Here is a 19,678-nt window from a genome sequence, read left to right on the forward strand (position 1 = left end):
AGGGCAGGGAGATACAACTGAGACACTGTTTAAAACAAAGACCCAAAAGGGCCACATCCTCAAAAGGCACATTAGATAGACATATGCACTTTACTACCGGGAACAGACTGGTGGTCTGTCTAGCCTGGACCAGGGCAGGGAAACCACTGTCCCCCTCCCAGGAATTCAGACTCACATGCCTACTTTCATGGGGGTTTAAGGGACAAAGACTTTCTACCTCCCCAAATACTTTGCTAAGTTGAAGGTGCATGTTAGAATGTTCATGTAACCACTAACATATAGAAATGAAACGTAGAAGCAAAAGAAAAACAAGAATAGGACCAAGAAAAGGCAGGAATAAGAAGAAAAGGCATAGAAAGAGAAGAATAAGAATGGAATGCATGAACTATCATAGTTGGAAAATCTAAATATAATAATCCCAGGCCGGGCGCGGTGGCTCAAGCCTGTAATCCCAGCACTTTGGGAGGCCGAGACGGGCGGATCACGAGGTCAGGAGATCGAGACCATCCTGGTTAACACAGTGAAACCCTGTCTCTACTAAAAAATACAAAAAACTAGCCGGGCGAGGTGGCGGGCGCCTGTAGTCCCAGCTACTCGGGAGGCTGAGGCAGGAGAATGGCGTGAACCCGGGAGGCGGAGCTTGCAGTGAGCTGAGATCCAGCCACTGCACTCCAGCCTGGGTGACAGAGCGAGACTCCGTCTCAAAAAAAAAAAAAAATCCCAATAAGGCTGGGCGTGGTGGCTCATGCCTGTAACCCTTTGGGAGGCCAAGGCAGGCAGATCACTTGAGGTCAGTCGAGTTCGAGACCAGCCTGGCCAACATAGTGAAACTCCGTCTCTACTAAAAATACAAAAAAAATCAGCCAGGCATGGTGGCAGGTGCCTGTAATTCCAGCTACTCAGGAGGCTGATACAGGAGAATCACTTGAACCCAGGAGGCAGAGGTTGCAGTGAGTTGAAATTGCACCATTGCACTCCAACCTGTGCGACAGAGCAAGATTCTGTCTCTAACAATAATAAAAGTAATCCCAATAAATCTAAAAGGACCAACTTTTGCAATTAAAAGTCATAGACTTTCAGAGTGGTAAAGCCATACACATCTTGTAGATACAAAGATACACTCCCAAAAAATAAGGACTCAAAGAAGCTAACTGTAAAAATTGGAACAAAAGACTTCAAATACTTATCAACAAAAAACTAGAATTATTATATTGCTATCAAAGTAGGCAATAAAGATAGAAAGCACTATTAATGATAACAAGGGTACTACATAAGGATAGAAGGAACAAGATACAGAAATTCTAAACCTGTATGCCTCCAGATAGACACAGCAAAAATTGACAGGCTCCCAAAGAAGATCTGACAAATCCATAATCATAGTGGGACATTTTAAAACACCTTTTAGTAACTGGTCAAAGGGATAAAAACTTGCAATGAAGAAGACATTTGCACAACACAATTAGCATGCTAAACTTAATGGACTATCTCCAACCAGAGAATACAGTCTTTTCAGGCAAATGTAGAATGTTAGAATCACCACAGAAGAGGTTACAGAGAAAACCCAACAAATGTCAAGCAACCTAAGTCAGGAGTTGGTCAGCAAACTACAGCCATTAAACAAAACTCAGCCTGCTGCAGGTTTTTATAAGTAACATTTTATGGAAAAAACAACCATGTTCACTCACTTACTATCATTTATGGCCGTTTTCATCCTACAACACCACAACTGACTAGTTGATCAGGGCCTAAAAGACTTACTATCTGGTCATTTGTAGAAGTTTGCTGACCCCTGGTCTGTAACACACAGACCATATTATCTGACCACAGAGCAACTACATTAGAAATTAGTACCACAAAGAGAATCTTAAAAGCCAGAAATTAGTAAACTAAGTGTATGATATTTTAAAGGAAGTAAGAAAAGAAAAACCAGACATTATTAAAATAAAACCCAAATAAGATACAGTAATGAAGAAGCCCAAATACTGATTTTAAAAAGGCACTAGACAAACCTTGGGAAAGACTAATCAAGGAAAGAAGAGACAGCACAAAGAACATTAAGAATGAGAAGGACAAAACGACACAGCAGAAATCTAAAATTAATTAAAGCAATTTATGATACACGATCTTCATGACTTTCCCGACAAATCTTTATGACAGAACTATTATTGTACCTATACTTTGCCAGCGAGTCCTTTGAAATTCAGACCAGTCGTGTACATGACAAAGAGCCAGACCAAAATCCAGGTGTATCTGTTTAACTCGAGATGACACCCTTGACCACCGCGCTATCCTGGGTGATACAGGTATGGACCATTAGACCACAGTGCTTACCTGATGGATGCAGGGCGGAGGGGTAGAAGTCCACTGGGGTCCGAGTGGGCGTGATGCGTGGGTCCATGTAGGAAGGCATCATCATCCACCTGGGATCGAAGCCCAGCATCTGGGGGTGGTGTGGGTAAAAGGTGCGCTGGGGATGGGATGGCGGGGGGTACACCGGCTGCCAGTGCTGCATCTTGTACAGTTGCTCCTGCCCGCAAAGAGAGAGACTTGGTCAGGCTGGTGCGGCAGGGGGCTGAGATGCCACCCAACACACGCCTTCCAGCTTTCCAGCAGGCAGCACAAAAAGCCCACCTGGAACAGAAGACCAAAGAGGGGAGGGATGGGCAGCTGCTCAAGGGGGAGCCCCCAATGTGTTACAGCTTGCAAGCTCAGGTCCCTGTCCAAGGCTGGTGGAGAGCCAAGCCATTATCACAATGGAGGCCCATCTGCGCCTGTGGTACACGAGCCAGGCTAGGTTTTCACTTAGATCAGACACTCCTGGAATCCACCAGCAGCCTCCCACAGAATGTCTGGACGCTGGCCACTTCTCTCCTTGTCTGCAGCTACCACCTGAGGTTAAATAATATACCAGCATCCCTTCCCTGCTCCCTCCTGGCCTCTTCAATCCATTTTCCATCCTCGACTAGGGTGATCTTTTCACACAGACACCCCACGCCCAATAGGTCGACCCCTAGCTCAAAAGAGCCTTCAGTGGTTCTCCACCACTCTCCACCCGACAGCCTAAATCCTACGAGGCTACTCGTGACCTATGGGGTTAGGGTGAGGGTTGGGTCCCATGTGACTGCCCAGTCTGCCTCTCTAGCTTTGCCTTGCACGACTGGCCCTCTGCTTTCTGCTCCATATATCCCTGCCACCACTTCAGGCCATGGGAATACACTGGGGCCCCTAGGTAAGCGCCTCTTCCCTCCGTCCCTAAATCCAGGTTTCCAGCTTCAACACATCCTCTAGGAAGCCTGTCATTACACCCAGACGAGACCAGATCCCCAGTTCTCTGCTCACACAGAACGGCCAGTGCTCCTTTGTTGCACTCACAGCAGTTGATGGTTTGGACTGCTGGTAACCCTCACCGAACCCTAAGAGACTCCCTGTGCACCCTTGCCCACAGCACAATCGGGATACAGAACATTTGCACAAATGGGTAAACAGAAAGTATCAGTCAACTATTCAAAATCAAGGCTCTTGCCTGACTCAAGAGGGTTCATTTCAGACCCTGCTCTATCCCATCAGTGACCCCGGGTGCTAATTCCTAAAGGAACCCTGAATTGGCCTTGAGGCAGGACTCACTGCTGCCTCACACTCTGAGGACGCCCAAGCAGCCTCCAGCACACATCCTTCCATTCTGAAAACAAAAAGGCGGCCAATCCGCCTGGCAGTCTACAGCACATCCTGAGCTGATTCCCTGGACGGTTCTGTTGGTGCTCCCAGTGCTTATTAAGAGCACTCAATAAATATAGGTCATCAATCAAGAGACTTGAGTCATTCACTCTCCCAGTCCACAGAAAAGGCTGTGGGCCTCCATCTCCCAGCTCCTCTTCCTGTCTACACCCTAGGTTTCCAGCAACTATGACTAGACAGGCTGCCCTGGTGCTTTCAGACTTCCTTTTTTTGAGATGGAGTCTCGCTCTGTCACCCAGTCTGGAGTACAGTGGTGCGCTCTCGGCTCACTGCAACCTCCAACCTCCCAGGTTCAAGCGATTCTCCTGCCTCAGCCTCCTGAGTAGCGGATTACAGGTGCACAGCACCACGTCTGGCTACTTTTCGTATTTTCAGTAGAGATGATGTTTCACCATGTTGGTCAGGCTGGTCTCGAACTCCTGACCTCAGGTGATCCGTCTGCCTCGGCCTCCCAAAGTGCTGGGATTACAGACGTGGGCCACCACGCCTGACAATTCCTTCTATTCTTAAGGAAGGACTTACCCATCACTTCCCTCCGCACCCCAAGGAGTTACCTAGCGCAACTGTCACTGCTAGGTTTGGCACAAGTAATTCCAGAGCTCTCCCCCATCAGTAATTCTATAACCCACGAACATGAGTAACTGTGCAGTGCTCGCCTACACTCCCATGCTCTAAAATCACATTAAAGGCAGTCCCTGGAATGCTCCCAGGGGCCCAGAAGAGAGAAGAGGCTGAGCAGAGAAGTTTAAAGGTAATTAAGTGAGATACTGGGAAAAGCCTTAAGTCCTTGGCTTGTTTCTCCACAGCACACAGGTTTTGAAATATTTTCAGCTAATATTAGTAATAATTTACTGCACACCTTGCTGTTTGGTGTGCACCAAGTAATGTCTACGTATCACCTCAGTTTCCCAACAAAATGCACTATTCCTCAGTATTGACTACTGTGTTCCTTTACTTATTACTACTCTAGTAGGCACGATTGCTGATGAGTGCTTCAAGACCATCAGGACTAGGAGAGATTGGTGGAATTACAACCATTATCCACATGCTCTTTACGACAAAAAGTAGGTCCCTTTTAAAATTTATAAAAAAATAAAGTTTATAAAAAGTCAGTAACGGTGACACCGATAAACCAGTTTATAGGTGTTATGGCATGAAACGCTCTGCCACGCTGAAAGGCAGGTATTCATTCTTCCTGGTTTACACACGAAGAAATATAGGTGAGAGGGGTGTACCTGACCCGTCCAAGGCCATGCACAACTAGCTCAGCAGCAACATCGGGAAGGGAGCTGCCCAACTTGAAACCTGCAAATCTACGTCCGTAACCCAAAGGTGACGTGCTTCTCTCTGGCAGCTCTTGAAACAGCTCACGGGCCTCCCTTACACCTTGGGAGGATCCTAGGGCGGGACCACTGTCCTCTAAGGAATGTCCAACGTGCATTGCTCTGAAATAAAACAAGCAGCCTGCACACTAGAAAAGTGGAGCTCACTGCATACAGCACTCAATAGGTTCCTTACCAATATCAGAAAACAAGGTCAATAAACCACAAGGGCTATATTCATTCCCAGGGACCTCCACCACTTGGAGAAATAAATAATGGCCAGGGGCTGATCTACCAAGGTCAAGTTTTGAGGTACAACTCCTGAAGTCCCCACTGGTCTTGGGGGCACATAAGGGGTATTCTGGACTTTTTCTAAGTTGGAGGTGGGCATGGGGATGGTGACGGGAAGTATCTACTTGGCACTCAGGCCTGTTTATCACAGGCTTTTACCATCTCATCTGTTTACCTGCTGTTGTTGCTGCTGCTGGCGCTGGAATCGGGGAGGAAGGGACTTCTGATACTTGAACTCCTGAGCAGGGGACCCAGCCTCTCTGGCCTCTTCCTCACTGCTGCTGCTCTGTGCCACTGCTGGGGACGCTGTGGGTGCCTCTTCTGGGAACGTGGTGGGGGTCTCTTGGGCAGGGAATTCTGGGGAGCCTAGAGAATAGACCAGCAGACAAATAACAGTGAGCTCACAGAAGCTCAACCAACCAAGTGTTTACAAGCAAGCACTTCTTCCTGTTGGCACGTACGCTCTATTGCAAGAACAGTCACGTCTCTGAACCCTGGGCCTGCACCAAACGTACCACGTGCATGAGCTCAGGGACTCCCCACAACACACGTGAGGAGGCTTCACTTTTGTTGCCACCTTACAGACTAGGACACTAAGGGTCAAGAGGTTAGATAATGTCCAGGGTCACACAGTCAGTCATACACATCAGAGCTGAGATCTGATTTCAGGTGGAAGACGTTTTATTAAAAAGGACTAATAAGGCCGGGCACAGTGGCTCACACCTGTGATCCCAGCACTTTGGGAGGCTGAGGCGGGTGGATCACTTGAGGTCAGGAGTTCAAGACCAGCCTGGCCAACATGGTGAAACTCCATCTCCATTGAAAATACAAAAATTGGCCGGGCACAGTGGCTCACGCCTGTAATCCCAACACTTTGGGAGGCCGAGGTCAGTGAATCACGAGGTCAGGAGATAGAGAACCTCCTGGCTAACATGGTGAAACCCTGTCTCTACTAAAAATACAAAAAATCAGCCAGGCGTGGTGGCGGGCACCTGTAGTTCCAGCTACTTAGGAGGCTGAGGCAGGAGAATGGTGTGAACCCAGGAGGCGGAGCTTGCAATGAGCAGAGATCCGGCCACTGCACTCCAGCCTGGGCGACAGAGTGAGACTCCTTCTCAAAAGAAAGAGAGAAAGTACAAAAAGTAGCCGGGCATAGTGGCATATGCCTGTAATCCTAGCTATATGGGAGGTTGAGGTGAGAGAATCGTTTGAACCCAGGAGGCAGAGGTTGCAGTGAGACTGCCCCATTGCACTCCAGCCTGGGTGACATAGCAAGACTCCATCATCTCCCATCATCTCCCAAAAAAAAAAAAAAAAAAAAAAAAAAAAAGGACTGACAGAGAACAGAACAGCCACGAACTCAGTGACAGCCCACATATCCAACACCTGAACAGCAGGAACTCAACATATGCAAATACTGTGTATGGCTTCCTGCTGGCAAGGATACAAAAGAAAAGACAATTTTTTAAAAAAGGAAAAAAACAAAAACAAGAGAAAGGCTGTGTGACCTGGGCACATTTTTCAGGCTCTCCTTGGCCATTTCTTCATCTGCAAATAAGAATAACTACCATGTGTTCACCAAGGGCTTCTGTGAGAATTAAATTAATTACAATAATATACTGAAAACAGTGCCTGTTTTCAGATAATGCTCAGTGCAACTTCCCTATAAGACTGGCACAGTCCTCACTCAACCTTTAATGGAGGGAGGGTAGAAGGAAAACCAGAGATGAGTTCCCTGGCCAGAGGGCGCTGGGGCTCTCTAACCTGAAAAGCTTTCAGAGCCTCAAACAGCCCCTTGTTTCCTAACCAGAGCTGATCTGAGTATATTTAATAAAATTACAAAGAAAACAGCTGATTATATTCTTTAAAACTGCTACAAGAGACATTCTGCATTACAGAGCACTGCTTAATCACTCTTTTTTTTTTTTTTTTTTTTTTTTTTGAGACGGAGTCTCGCTCTGCCGCCCAGGCTGGAGTGCAGTGGCCGGATCTCAGCTCACTGCAAGCTCCGCCTCCCGGGTTCACGCCATTCTCCTGCCTCAGCCGCCCAAGTAGCTGGGACTACAGGCGCCCGCCACCTCGCCCGGCTAGTTTTTTGTATTTTTTAGTAGAGACGGGGTTTCACTGTGTTAGCCAGGATGGTCTCGATCTCCTGACCTCGTGATCCGCCCGTCTCGGCCTCCCAAAGTGCTGGGATTACAGGCTTGAGCCACCGCGCCCGGCCTGCTTAATCACTCTTAAACAGGGCCATGTTGCCTGGGCAAGGTGGCTCACGCCTGTAATCTCAGCACTTTGGGAGGCCGAGCCAGATGGATCACTTGAGGCCAGGAGCTCCAAACCAGCCTGGCCAACATGGTGAAACCCTGTCTCTACTAAAAATACAAGAATTAGCTGGGCGTGGTGGCGGGCGCCTGTAATCCCAGCAGCTCGGGAGGCTGAGCTGGGAGAATTGCTTGAACCTGGCAGGCAGAGGTTGCAATAAGCAGAGATCGTGCCACTCCAGCCTGGGTGACAGGAAGAGACTCCGTCTCAGGAAAAAAAAAAATAATAGGGCCATGTGATCCATTCCTTTTAGAATCAACACCAGGAAAAACTGTATTCTACCAAGCAGGTGGGCTTATTTTTATTCTGTGTTAAAGGATCTGTGGTTTTATTAAAGTCCTGGAGCACGTGTGTCTTTGGTTGGGCAGGGATAGTGATGATAATAGTGACAATGATGAGCATCATCAGTGAGTAGATGCATGCTTTCAATGTCCCAGAAACGAGCGTGCTGTATACCCCTCCGCGTGCTGGCAGGTACATACTCAACCCATTTCACAGATGAAGAAACAGGCTTCAGAGAGGTGAGGTGCTCACAGTTAGTCTAACAAGTTCAGAGGGAGAAGGAAAAAGGGCTGAAAAACTACCTATTGGGTACTATGCTCACTATCTGGGTGACAGGATCATTCATACCCCAAACCTCAGCATCACACAAAGTACCCCGACACTAAAGTAAAAGTTGAAATTATAAAAAAGAAGTTCAAAGAGGATCAGAACCCAGGCATCTGACCCAGGCCTACGCTCTTAATAACCAACGCTTCCCTATACGATCTCGTTGTAAGCCATAGGTTCTGCAAGCTAAGAAGGAAGGCAGTTGCAAGTAACAAGCCGATGACAACAGGCCAGAGTTTCCAGTTGGTGGGAGAGTTTCCAGTTACCTTTGCGGAGAGCAGGGCCGTTTTCCTGGGGAGATGCTTTCTCAGCACTTGGAGACCGAGGCACTTCCTTCTCGGCCTCCTTCCGGGCTTCACCTGCCTTTCGTGCCTGCTGCTTACACTTCTGGTCCAGCTGCTTGAGTTTGGCGGCGCAGGCGGCCAGCCTCTCTTCCCGGGCTCGGCGCTCCTCTTCTTCCCGGCGCTTTCGGGCTCGCTCCACCGCCTCGGACATCTCTGACTGAATGAACTTCTGCCTCGGTGGGGGCTTGTCCTCCTTGTCCTCGATGGACTGTTGCCGGAACATGCTGCCCATTGAGGACTTCTGCCAAGAGAACGTCTCTGAGATAAGGTGGTGGGTCGTGGACCCGGGATACAGGGACCACTCCCACTTTGGGATCAGTTATCCTCCCAAGATCCTCAAGCACCTTCAAGGGGCAGCACAGGCGTGTGGCAGACAGAGCTGGGTTTGAATCCTGCTCTGGCCTCTGCTGTATGTAGAATGGGGTTTAGGCCAAGTGCCAACTCTTCACACCTCACTTCCTTGTTTTTAAAATGGGGACAACAAAGGAAGCTCTTAGGATTGTGAAGGTGAAAACCATGTTTGCAAAGCAATATGCGACCCACACGCGGGAAACACTCTCACCACTGCTGATGGGCATGCAAGCTAAGGGCCTCCATGGCTAAAAACCAGAACAGGAAGCCACACACTGATCATTCCTGGGTCACGAAACTGCTACTCCTGCCCGCACAAAAACACATAAATCCCTGGGTAGGAGGAGCCCTGGCAAAATGAAATTCACTGTCAGACATAAAGCTGTCAGACATTTAAGCATGTCAGCAGGGCACAGTGGTTCACGCCTGTAATCCCAGCACTTTGGGAGGCCAAGGTGGGTGGATCACCTGAGGTCAGGAGTTCGAGACCATTCTGGCCACCATGATGAAACACCGTCTCTACTAAAAATACAAAAATTAGCTAGGCGTGGTGGCATGCGCCTGCAGTCCCAGCTACTTGGGAAACTGAGGCAGGAGAAGCACTTGAACCTGGGAAGTGGAAGTTGCAGTTAGCTGAGATCATGCCACCGCACTCCAGCCTGGGCAACAGAGTGAGACTCCATCTCTCTCAAAAAAAAAAAAAAAAAAAAAGGCATGTCTAGACAGGTGCAGTAGCTCATGCCTGTAATTCCTACACTTTGGGGGGCCAACGTGGGGGACGCATGAGCCTAGGAGCTCAAGACCAGCCTGGGCAATATGGTGAGACCCCATATATACCCAAAAAAAAAAAAAAATAGGAAAATTCGTTGGGCATGGGCACATGCTTATGGTCCCAGCTACTGGGCTGAGGTGGGAAGGATCACTTGAGCCCAGGAGGCTGCAGTGAGCCGAGATCACACCACTGCACTCCAGCCAGGGGATAGGGCTAGACTCCATCCAAAAAAAAAAAAAAAAAAGCATGCCTAAAAAAAATCTCTTTTGGATATTTATCCATTTCTGAGTTTCTTGCTGGTTGCCAGTTACTAGACGACGAGAGTGCCAAAGATGCAGAGTGAAAAGCTCGACACTGGGGCCCTTTCGCACTGGTCTGCAGGGGTCAAGCAGCACGCAGACCTGGCAACGGCACAAATGATGGACAGCTGTCACCTGAGCTCTGGCCACTGAAATTCTAATGAGATCTGACTATCAGAAAAAGACAGAACTTCCTGTTTTGAATGCTAGTTAACATAAATGTATACAGCTGTCAAAAATCAAACCAAAGAAACAGGATCTAGGCCTTTTCTTGTGAGTTATACTTCGGTAAAAGAAATATACAACAAATTTACTGTAGTCAATGAGTTTCCTAAAAATTAACTTCTCAAAAGCCAGAGGTAAGTACTGTAATCATAAGATTATAAATTTCCAATTTAGAAGCATGAAGGTACATTTTATATAATATCATTGGAGCCGAAGCATGCCGTTTCCTTTCACTTTGCCATCGAACATAAGCGTCTATCCATACCTTTCTAATGGCTGTGTACTGATCAGTTCATGGCTCATACCAAAATCTGCCTATCTGTCTTTATTGCATGGGATTTAATACACCACTGCACATAGCCTTCACACCTAGCCCTGATTACTTCCTTCAGATAATTTCCTGGAAAGGAAATAATAGACTCAGAGGGCACACGTACACCATCAAGATCTTTGATGTGCCTTCCTAAACAGCCCTGAAATTAGTGATCATTTTATAGACTAAATGTTTTGCAAAGTAATTTGAACTGAGACCAATTTTTTTTTTTTTTTTTTTGAGACGGAGTCTTGCTCAGTCGCCCAGGCTGGAGTGCGGTGGCTTGATCTCGGCTCACTGTAAGCTCCGCCTCCCGGGTTTACGCCATTCTCCTGCCTCAGCCTCAGCCTCCCGAGTAGCTGGGACTACAGGCGCCCGCCACTATGCCCGTCTAGTTTTTTTGTATTTTTAGTGGAGATGGGGTTTCACTGTGTTAACCAGGATGGACTCGATCTCCTGACCTCGTGATCCGCCCATCTCGGCCTCCCAAAGTGCTGGGATTACAGGCTTGAGCCACCGTGCCCAGCCTTTTTTTTTTTTTTTTTAAAAAGAGAGTCTCGCTCTGTCGCCCAGGCTGGAGTGCAGTGGCGCAATCTCGGCTCACTGCAACCTCTGCTTCCTGGATTCCAGTGATTCTCCTGAGCAGCTGGGAATACAGGCACACCGCATCACACCCGGCTAATTTTTATATTTTTAGTAGAGATGGGGTTTCACCATGTTTGTCAGGCTGGTCTAGAACTTCTGACCTCGTGATCCATCTGCCTTGGGCTCCCAAAGTGCTGGGATTACAGGTGTGAGCCACCGCGGCTGGGCGAATTCAGACCATTTTTTTAAAAATTTGATCAGAATAGGCCGGGTGCATTGGCTCACGCTTATAATCCTAGTACTTTGGGAGGCCGAGGTGGGTGGATCACCTGAGGTCAGGAGTTCAAGACCAGCCTAGGCAACATGGTGAAACCCCATTTCTACTAAAAATACAAAACTTAGCTGGGTGTGGTGGCACACAGCTATAATCTCAGCTATGTGGGAGGCTGAGGCAGAAGGACTGGTTGAACCTGGAAGGCGGAGGTTGCAATGAGCTGAGAGCACACCACTGCACTCCAGCATGGGTGACAGAGTGAGGCTCTGGGGGAGGGGAGGGGAGGGGAGAGGAAGGGAGGGGAGAAGAAAAGAGAAAAGTGAAAAGAAAAGGAAAGAAAAGAGAAAAGGAAAGGAAAGGAAACTGGAAATTTGGTCAGAAGATGCCTTGGATACATAAATTTAGTACATAGATTTCATCAGTGTTGATGTTCAGTTAATTTACAGTGCTATCATGAGTAGGTTAAAGTGAAACCTTTTGAATACTGATCAGCACTACTTCCTGACTGGTGAAAAGGAAAAAAAAAAGGAATACTGAGCAACCTCAACATGTGAATGAAAATGCGGATTAACTGCAGAATAATTTCCAAGAGCAGTGGCATTGTGTCTATTGTGTTTCACTTCTGTGTCTCTTGTACCCAGCACGTGCGTCTGTGCCTGGCATATGAAAAGTATTCAATAAGAACACTGCAGCTAAGGGGCATTTTCATTTCCTAAGAATGTGGAATAGGAGGAGCCCTTTCAACAGCGAAGAGCAGGCTGGCGCACTGGCTCACGCCTGTCATCCCAGCACTTTGGGAGGCTGAGGTGGGCGGATCAGGAGTTTGAGACCAGCCTGGCCAACATGGCGAAACCCCGCCTTACTAAAAATACAAGTTCGTTAGGCACGGCAGTGCATGCCTGTAATCCCAGCTACTCAGGAGGCTGAGGCAGGAGAAACGCTTGAACCCAGGAGGCAGAGGTTGCAGTGAGCCAAGATTGCGCCACTACACTCCAGCCTGGCAACAGAGTGAGACTCCGTCTCCAAAAACAAGTAATAATAAATAAATAAATAGCAAAGAGCATTGAAAATAGCAGGCTTTACCAAGTGTATTCAAAGTCATGACTCCCCCTTCCCCAGCCCTCCCACTCCTCAACAGTCCAGTCCCAGAGTCATTAGGTGTGGCAATGTGAGTCAGGTGCCTGGTGCCGGGGAGTCCTGGCGGCTCACTGCACTCCAAATGGTTAGAGCCCAGGCAAGGGGAGGAGGGCATACACATGGAGGTGTGGGGCTGGAGCCCAAGCTAGATAAGGGGGACATTCATAGGCAGAGTTGGCCCAGCAGGGACATTCAGGGTATCCAGGAGTGGGGACAATAACATCTGAGTGGGCAAGGAGGGCACCTATGCAAGGGAGAGAGTGTGGCAGCAGAAATGAGATTGGTCACACACAGGGAGACTGACCAAGTGAGTATAAATATGAGGGACGATGGAAGACAGATTCTCACTGTGAGAGAAAGGAGGTGCAAACATGCACTGGGAGGAAGTGGAATGAAGTCTGTGGAAGTGGAGGTATCGAGGAGAACACAGTTTCCAAGATGGACAGATACAGAAATAATACAGGTATGAATGTGTGTATTTGTGCACACACATACTACACTACATACATCCCCCCGAACTGTCCGCTGAGGAGGCCCAGGAGCAGTGACACCCCAGCAGCCAGACACATATACCTACATATATTCCCCCGAACTGTCCGCTGAGGAGGCCCAGGAGCAGTGACACCCCAGCAGCAAGGACACTGCTGGGGCTCAGACACTGGTTTCTAAATACCATCCTTCACTAAAAGGAATTAGGACTTCATGGAGAAAGGGCTGATCCAGGACAAGACAGGTCATGCATCCAGGAAAGATGAAGGGAGGGCTCCAAAAAGGATGGAGAATAGGTAAAAAGGACATGCACTGGCCTGAAGAAGCTCCCAATGGCCAACCAGGTAAGAGCAGCAGATTACCACCCACTGATGTAAATAAATGAATAAACTGAAAGCTTGATCAAAAACGAGATGTCCAGTCTCAAAGTTTCTCCCAAAAAAATTATTATCAACTACAAATAGGGAAAAGAGTAACACTACAGCATGAAACCTGGCAGGCACCCCGTTAATCAAGAGACCAAAGTGCACGTAGCCAGAGGGGGATGGGGTAAAATCATGGTTGCCTTGGTGGGATGAAATGAGAAAAGTCAGGTCATGCCTGAAGATCCCTGCCAAGGATGGAAATCTTGGACTTCTTCACAAGAAAGATGATAATAAACCCAATTTGAGGGGCATTCCACTGACTTGTAATCTTCCAAAGCCTCAAAGTCATGAAAGTGAAGGAAAGGCTGAGGAATGGATCCAGACTGAAGGGCAGAGGTGTGTGATTCTGAACTGGATTATTTCAAGCAAGGACATTAATGTGACAACTGGTAAAAGCTAAACGGGGCCTGCAGATTAAATGGCAATCAATTATCAAGGCTAATTTCCTGGAACTCACTGTGGTTACCTGGGTGGAATGTCCCCATCTTGGTAGGAAACAAGTACCACAGTGTAAAGAGTCTCATCAGGTTGTCAACTTACTGTTCAATCAGTTTAGAAAAAAAAAACGTTGGTATTGTACTTCCAACTCTGCTATCACTTTGAGGCTGTTTTAATTATCTTTTTGGCTGTTTTTTTTTTTTTGGAGATAGGGTTTTGCTGTGTTGGCCAGAATGGTCTTGAACTCCTGGTATCTCAAGCGATCCCTCTGCCTCAGCCTTGCAAAATGTGTGAGCCACCATGCCCAGCTGTTTTTTATTTTTTATTTTAATTAAAACGAGAGGACAAACGCAGCGGCTCATGCCTATAATCTTAGCACGCTGAGAGGCTGAGATAGGAGGATCCCTTAAGCCCAGGAGCACAAGACCAGCCTGGGCAACACAGTAAGACCTCGTCTCTACAAAAAAAATGAATGAAATGAGCCAGATGTGGCGGCACACCAGTAGTCCCAGCTACTCAAGAGGCTGAGGTGGGAGGATCACTTGAGGGTGGGAGGTGAAGGACAGAGCAAGGCCTTTTCTCAAAAAAAGTAAAAATAGCAGGGTATGGTGGCTCACACCTACAATCCTAGCACTTTGGCATCACTTGAGCTGGAGTTTAAGACCAGCCTGGGCAACACAGTGAGACCCTGTCTCTATGAAAAAAATACTTTAAAAAAAGAAGAAATATAAAAATGAAAAAGAAATGCCCACTTAGGACTTTTCAGAAACCCAGCCACTGAACTCAATGAAGTACAAATACATAGGACAGCCAAGGGCCCTTGGTACCTGGTAGTCAGGGCCTGGTGTCCAGCCATGAAGCTTCCTGGACGGTGGCTGAGGGTCTGGCGCCTTTCGGACGACACGGGACGCACCCACTGCTTCAGCCCAGTCCTTCCCTTCCTCTTGAGTCCGCTTAGCGTCCGCACTGTCTGCAGAGCTCATTGACAACTGCCGCTGCCTTCTAGGGTCCCAACTGTTCCTAGGACAAACCACATTTGATGTTAATTTTTGCAGTCAGGCCAAGCATGTCTGATGTCACTGGTCAGAGGCCTTGGGAATTCCAAAGTCAGTTGTCCATATCATTTCCTTCATTAGAATGGACCACCACTCCCACCACTTCCATGTGAATTCCACAATTCAGCACCACCATTTATCAAGTCACTCTCATAAACAGAGCCCCAGGTAGGATGTGTCACACTATTTCACTGATGCAAAAAAAGTCCTTATGACCCTCACTTTAAAGCAAGCTTGTCCAACCACATGTGGCCCAGGACGGCCCTGGGCTTTGGATACAGTGCACCACAAATTCGTAAACTTTCTTAAAACATTACAAGAGGGCCTGGGCGCAGTGGCTCACGCCTCTAATCCTAGCACTTTGGGAGGCTGAGGCGGGCCGATCACTTGAGGTCAGGAGTTCCAGGCCAGGCAGGCCAACATGGTTAAACCAAGTCTCTACTAAAAGTACAACAATTAGCCAGGTGTGGTAGCAGGCACCTGTAATCCCAGCTACTCGAGGCTGAGGTGGGAGAAGTGCTTGAACCCCGGAGGTGAAGGTTGCAGTGAGCCAAAATCGCGGCACTACACTCCAGCCTGGGCAACAGAGCAAGATCCCAACCCAAAGAGAAAATAATAAAAACACATTATGAGGTATTTTTTTCGTGACTTTTTCTTTTTAGCTTATCAGCTATCATTAGTGTTAGTGTATTTTATGTGTGGCCCAAGACACACTCTTCCAGTGTGGCCCAGGGAAGCCAAAAGATTGGACACCCTTGCTTTAGAAAGTCAGTAGCTGAGTCTCATCAAGGTTAAGGGGGCACCCCTCACAAGGAGGAGCTCACAGATTTGAACCAGGACTCCCAGGTCCGTGTCAGTCTTCTTTTGGTACCGCTCCCTCCCTATGCTCTGCACAAGCCAGTTGCTCAATAAATGCCCCTCAAAAGAACATAAGATGATAATAAACAGTGCCACAATAAAAAGAGCAAGAGGAGACAGGCAGAGCCCACGCAGCACGGAAAAGGAAGAGGCATTCCAAACAGAGCTGCAGGGGCAGCTGGACAAGAAGGGAGATGGGTGCCGTGCTTATCTGGACGCCTCACAGTGGAAGCAATGGGACTGGGGCAAAGCATTGACAAGGGCCCGATAATACCGCAGGCCACAGAAAAGCCGGAATCAGGGATGGCATATGCGTGGGTCCGTATGTCTACCCACACACATGTACATGGGGAGGGAGGGAAGACGAGGCAGGTAACACGGCTTAGGAGATTACAGAGGGGACAACGGGGATTCTGACCTGATTTTGTGAGAAATGGAGACCACAGTAAAGCTGCTGACCCTGTCTAAAAGACCTGTGTTTTTAGAAGATGACTATGGACAGGGTGTGAAGGATGGGCCACAGAGGACAGGCTGAAAGGATGGAGATGAACTGGTGGACCCATGGATGGTCTGGAAAAGGAGGAGGTCCCAGTGGCCCCAGAGAAAATGAAAAGAGGAGACAGAGTCAGGGCAAGTTTTGGGAGCCAATTGTGTATGAGGAAATAAAGATGCCAAATAAGACATGGACGCTTGCACTAAGTCTCTACCAGGTCACCAACCAGCTCAGGGAACACGAAAAAAGAGCAGGTTTCAGGAGGAGGTCGTTCGGGCACTCTGATTTTGAAGTGCCCTTGGTCAAAGCCAGGGGCAAAACTGCTTCCAAAACCAACGTCCAATTCCTTCAGGGGAATATTCGGTTCCCATCGCCTCAAAGAGACAAGGAACAGAGTGTCCTACTGCTCTAATCAGGCTCTAGGAGTTTATGTCTTTGCCTCTGATTTAAATTCTTGATCACAGCTCCTTCTGAGCTTAGTGTTCCAGGAACTGACCCCATAGGTACGTCCCGACTGCATCCAAAGCTTCAGCTGAAATCAAACAGCATGAAAGGACATTACAGAATTTCATTTTTTGTGTGTCATCAGAAAAAGAGTAGCAAAGATGATTACCAACTCCTTCCAGGAGATGGGAACTTATTTTAGGAGCTTTTAAATAAAGGATGAAATAACAGAAAAAGATGACTCACAGATTTGACTAAACAAATATTCAGTTATTGACAAGAAAACAAAGAGAAAAATATTTGCAAGACAACAGCAAAGCATTAACATCTAAACAATATAAAACATCACATTTTAAAGGAAAGCAGTAATAAATGTGAAGGAAACAGGCATTATACAAAGGAAACAAAGAAAAAATTCTTACTTGCTAGTACTCAAAAAATACAAATTATAACAATCATTTATTAATTTTTTGAGACGGGCCTTGCTCTGTCACCCAGGCTGGAGTGCAGTGGTGCAATCATGGCTCACTGCAGCCTCGACCTTCTGGACTCCAGTAGTCCTCCCACCTCAGCCTTCTGAGTAGCTGGGACTACAGGTGCACACCATGCCTGGCTAATTGTGGGTTATTTTTTTGTTTTGTTTTGTTTTGTTTTTGAGACAGAGTCTCACTCTGTCACCCAGGCTGGAGCGCAGTGGTATGATCTCAGCTCACTGCAAGCTCCGCCTCCCGGGTTCATACCATTCTCCTGCCTCGGCCTCCGGAGTAGCTGAGACTACAGGCGCCCGCCACCACGCCCAGCTAGCTTTTTGTATTTTTAGTGGAGACAGGGTTTCACTGTGTTAGCCAGGATGGTCTCGATCTCCTGACCTCGTGATCCGCCCGCCTTGGCCTCCCAAAGTGCTGGGATTACAGGCGTGAGCCACCACGCCCGGCCATTGTGGGGTATTATTTTAAAAGTACTAGCAAATGCTACTAACATTATAAAAACTGGAGGGATGACAGTACAATGCAGTATTTTCTAAAGGAAATTAAGTAAAACTAAACTAGTCTGAGGTAATGATCAAAAAAAGAGAGAGACAAAATTAACATGATCAAATAAATTCAGGAAAGCTGGGATGCATTCTGCTTCTTCACTTCCCCGGTGTACTTAATTTTTTTTTTTTTTTTTGAGAGAGAGAGTTTTGCTCTGTCACCCAGGCTGGAGTACAGTGGCGCAATCTTTGCTCACTGTAACCTCTGCCTCCTGGGTTCAAGTAATTCTCCTGCCTCAGCCACCCGAGTAGCTGGGATTACAGGCACATGCCACCACACCTGGTTAATTTTTGTACTTTTAGTAGAGACGGGGTTTCACCATCTTGGGCAGGCTGGTCTCAAACTCCTGACCTCAAGAGATCCACCTGCCTCAGCCTCCCAAAGTGCTGCGATTACAGGCATGAGCCACCGTGCCCAGCCCCCAGTGTACTTTATCATGTTCAAGCCTCTGAGGAATTTAGAGTAAAGAAAGAAGTTGAGGCCGGGCACAGGGGATTGCCTGAGCCCAAGAGTTTGAGACCAAACCTGGGTAACGTGGCAAAACCCCATCTCTAGCAGAAATATAAAAATTAGCTGGGTATGGTGGCGTGCATCTGTGGTCCTAGCTATTCAGAAGGCTGAGGTGGGAGGGAGAATCGCTGAGCCCAGGAGATGGAGGTTGTAGTGAGCCAACATCACATCACGCCACCACACTCCAGGCCGGGCGAGAGTGAGAGCCTGTCTCAAAAAAAAAAAAAAAAAAAAAAAAAAAAAAAAGTTGAACCCAGGGAGGTTTCCCAGACTTGCTTGGCCACAGAAGCCTTTTCGGGCACAACAGCCACAAGCAATCCATGAAGACGTGGTCTGCGTAACACACTTGGGGACACACTGATGTGGTGGTGAAAAGGCCGACTATGCACAGGACACAGTCACACCTGCAAGCAAACTGTGGCTCCCCTCCTTCACAGCCATCATCAGTAGCTGTCACCCCCAGAAGAAACTGGAAACAGCATCTGTCTACCCTTCCAGGTTGCTATGGAAACTGGGAAATGCTCTCGGCACATAGCAGCACCAAGCAGGGATGCACTCACGCTGCTGGGGCACGGACGGGTCCTTACCACTTTGGCCTGCCGTCCTTCACAACTTCTTCCTCCTCTTCATCATCGCTGAACTTCAGTTTCTCAGAGTAGTCCACTTCTTCATGGAGGCCTACAACAGCAGAAGGGCCCAGGTAAAATGAGAAAGAATGAAAAGGTCAGTGGTGGCCGGGCGCAGTGGCTCATGCCTGTAATCCCAGCACTTTGGGAGGCTGAGGTCGGCGGATCATAAGGTCAGGAGTTTGAGACCAGCCTGACCAACATGGTGAAACCCCACCTCTACTAGAAATACAAAATTAGCTGGGCGTGGTGGCACATGCCTGTAATCCTAGCTACTCAGGAGGCTGAGGCAGAAGAATAGCTTGAATGCAGGAGGCAGAGGTTGCAGTGAGCCGAGATCATGCCATTGCACTCCAGCCTGGGCGACAGACTGAGACTCCGTATCAAAAAAATAAAAAAGAAAAAGAAAAGGTCAATGGTGCCCAGGCACCATCGGAGAGCTTCCCTCGGCCAGGAATCTTGCTATCCCAGCAGAGGAGCTGAGTCAATCACCTGGCTGCCTCCCCCTGTGACTGAAGGGCAGTTTTGGCTTCTGGTAAGAGCAGGGCAGCTTGGTTAGACTAACCACCCCACAGGTAACAATTCTTAAATCTGAACAATAAATCTTTAAAATCTATTTCAAGGCCCAAGAGGATGAACAAAGCAGGCAGAAACCAAGTAGCTGTCTACCTTTATAATACAGAAGCTTGACTTGGGAGATTTGTGAGTTACGACTTGCCCTAGGCAC

General features: G+C 47.8%; 1 protein-coding gene across 33 annotated transcripts in view; it reads right to left on the bottom strand.

Annotated features, from left to right (window-relative positions):
* PRRC2B (proline rich coiled-coil 2B) overlaps nucleotides 1-19,678 on the bottom strand; it is a 131,891-nt gene that overhangs the window by 26,962 nt on the left and 85,251 nt on the right. For 18 of the 33 annotated variants that reach the window (XR_013405366.1, XR_013405370.1, XR_013405369.1 and 15 more), the window contains 5 exons: nucleotides 18,913-19,003; nucleotides 14,759-14,951; nucleotides 8,546-8,864; nucleotides 5,524-5,714; nucleotides 2,332-2,527 (listed from right to left, as the gene is read on the bottom strand). Coding sequence is in view for 26 of the 33 variants with exons in the window: in XM_077967420.1 (XP_077823546.1) it covers nucleotides 2,332-2,527; nucleotides 5,524-5,714; nucleotides 8,546-8,864; nucleotides 14,759-14,951; nucleotides 18,913-19,003 (990 nt within the window). In the remaining 7 variants the exon portion in view is untranslated. The remainder of the gene's footprint in view (nucleotides 1-2,331; nucleotides 2,528-5,523; nucleotides 5,715-8,545; nucleotides 8,865-14,758; nucleotides 14,952-18,912; nucleotides 19,004-19,678) is intronic. The other 15 variants (XR_013405372.1, XR_013405371.1, XM_077967422.1 and 12 more) reach the window with 3 other exon arrangements.

The sequence above is a fragment of the Macaca mulatta genome, chromosome 15, assembly GCF_049350105.2.
Source record: "Macaca mulatta isolate MMU2019108-1 chromosome 15, T2T-MMU8v2.0, whole genome shotgun sequence".
In the NCBI taxonomy this organism is placed as follows: domain Eukaryota; kingdom Metazoa; phylum Chordata; class Mammalia; order Primates; family Cercopithecidae; genus Macaca; species Macaca mulatta.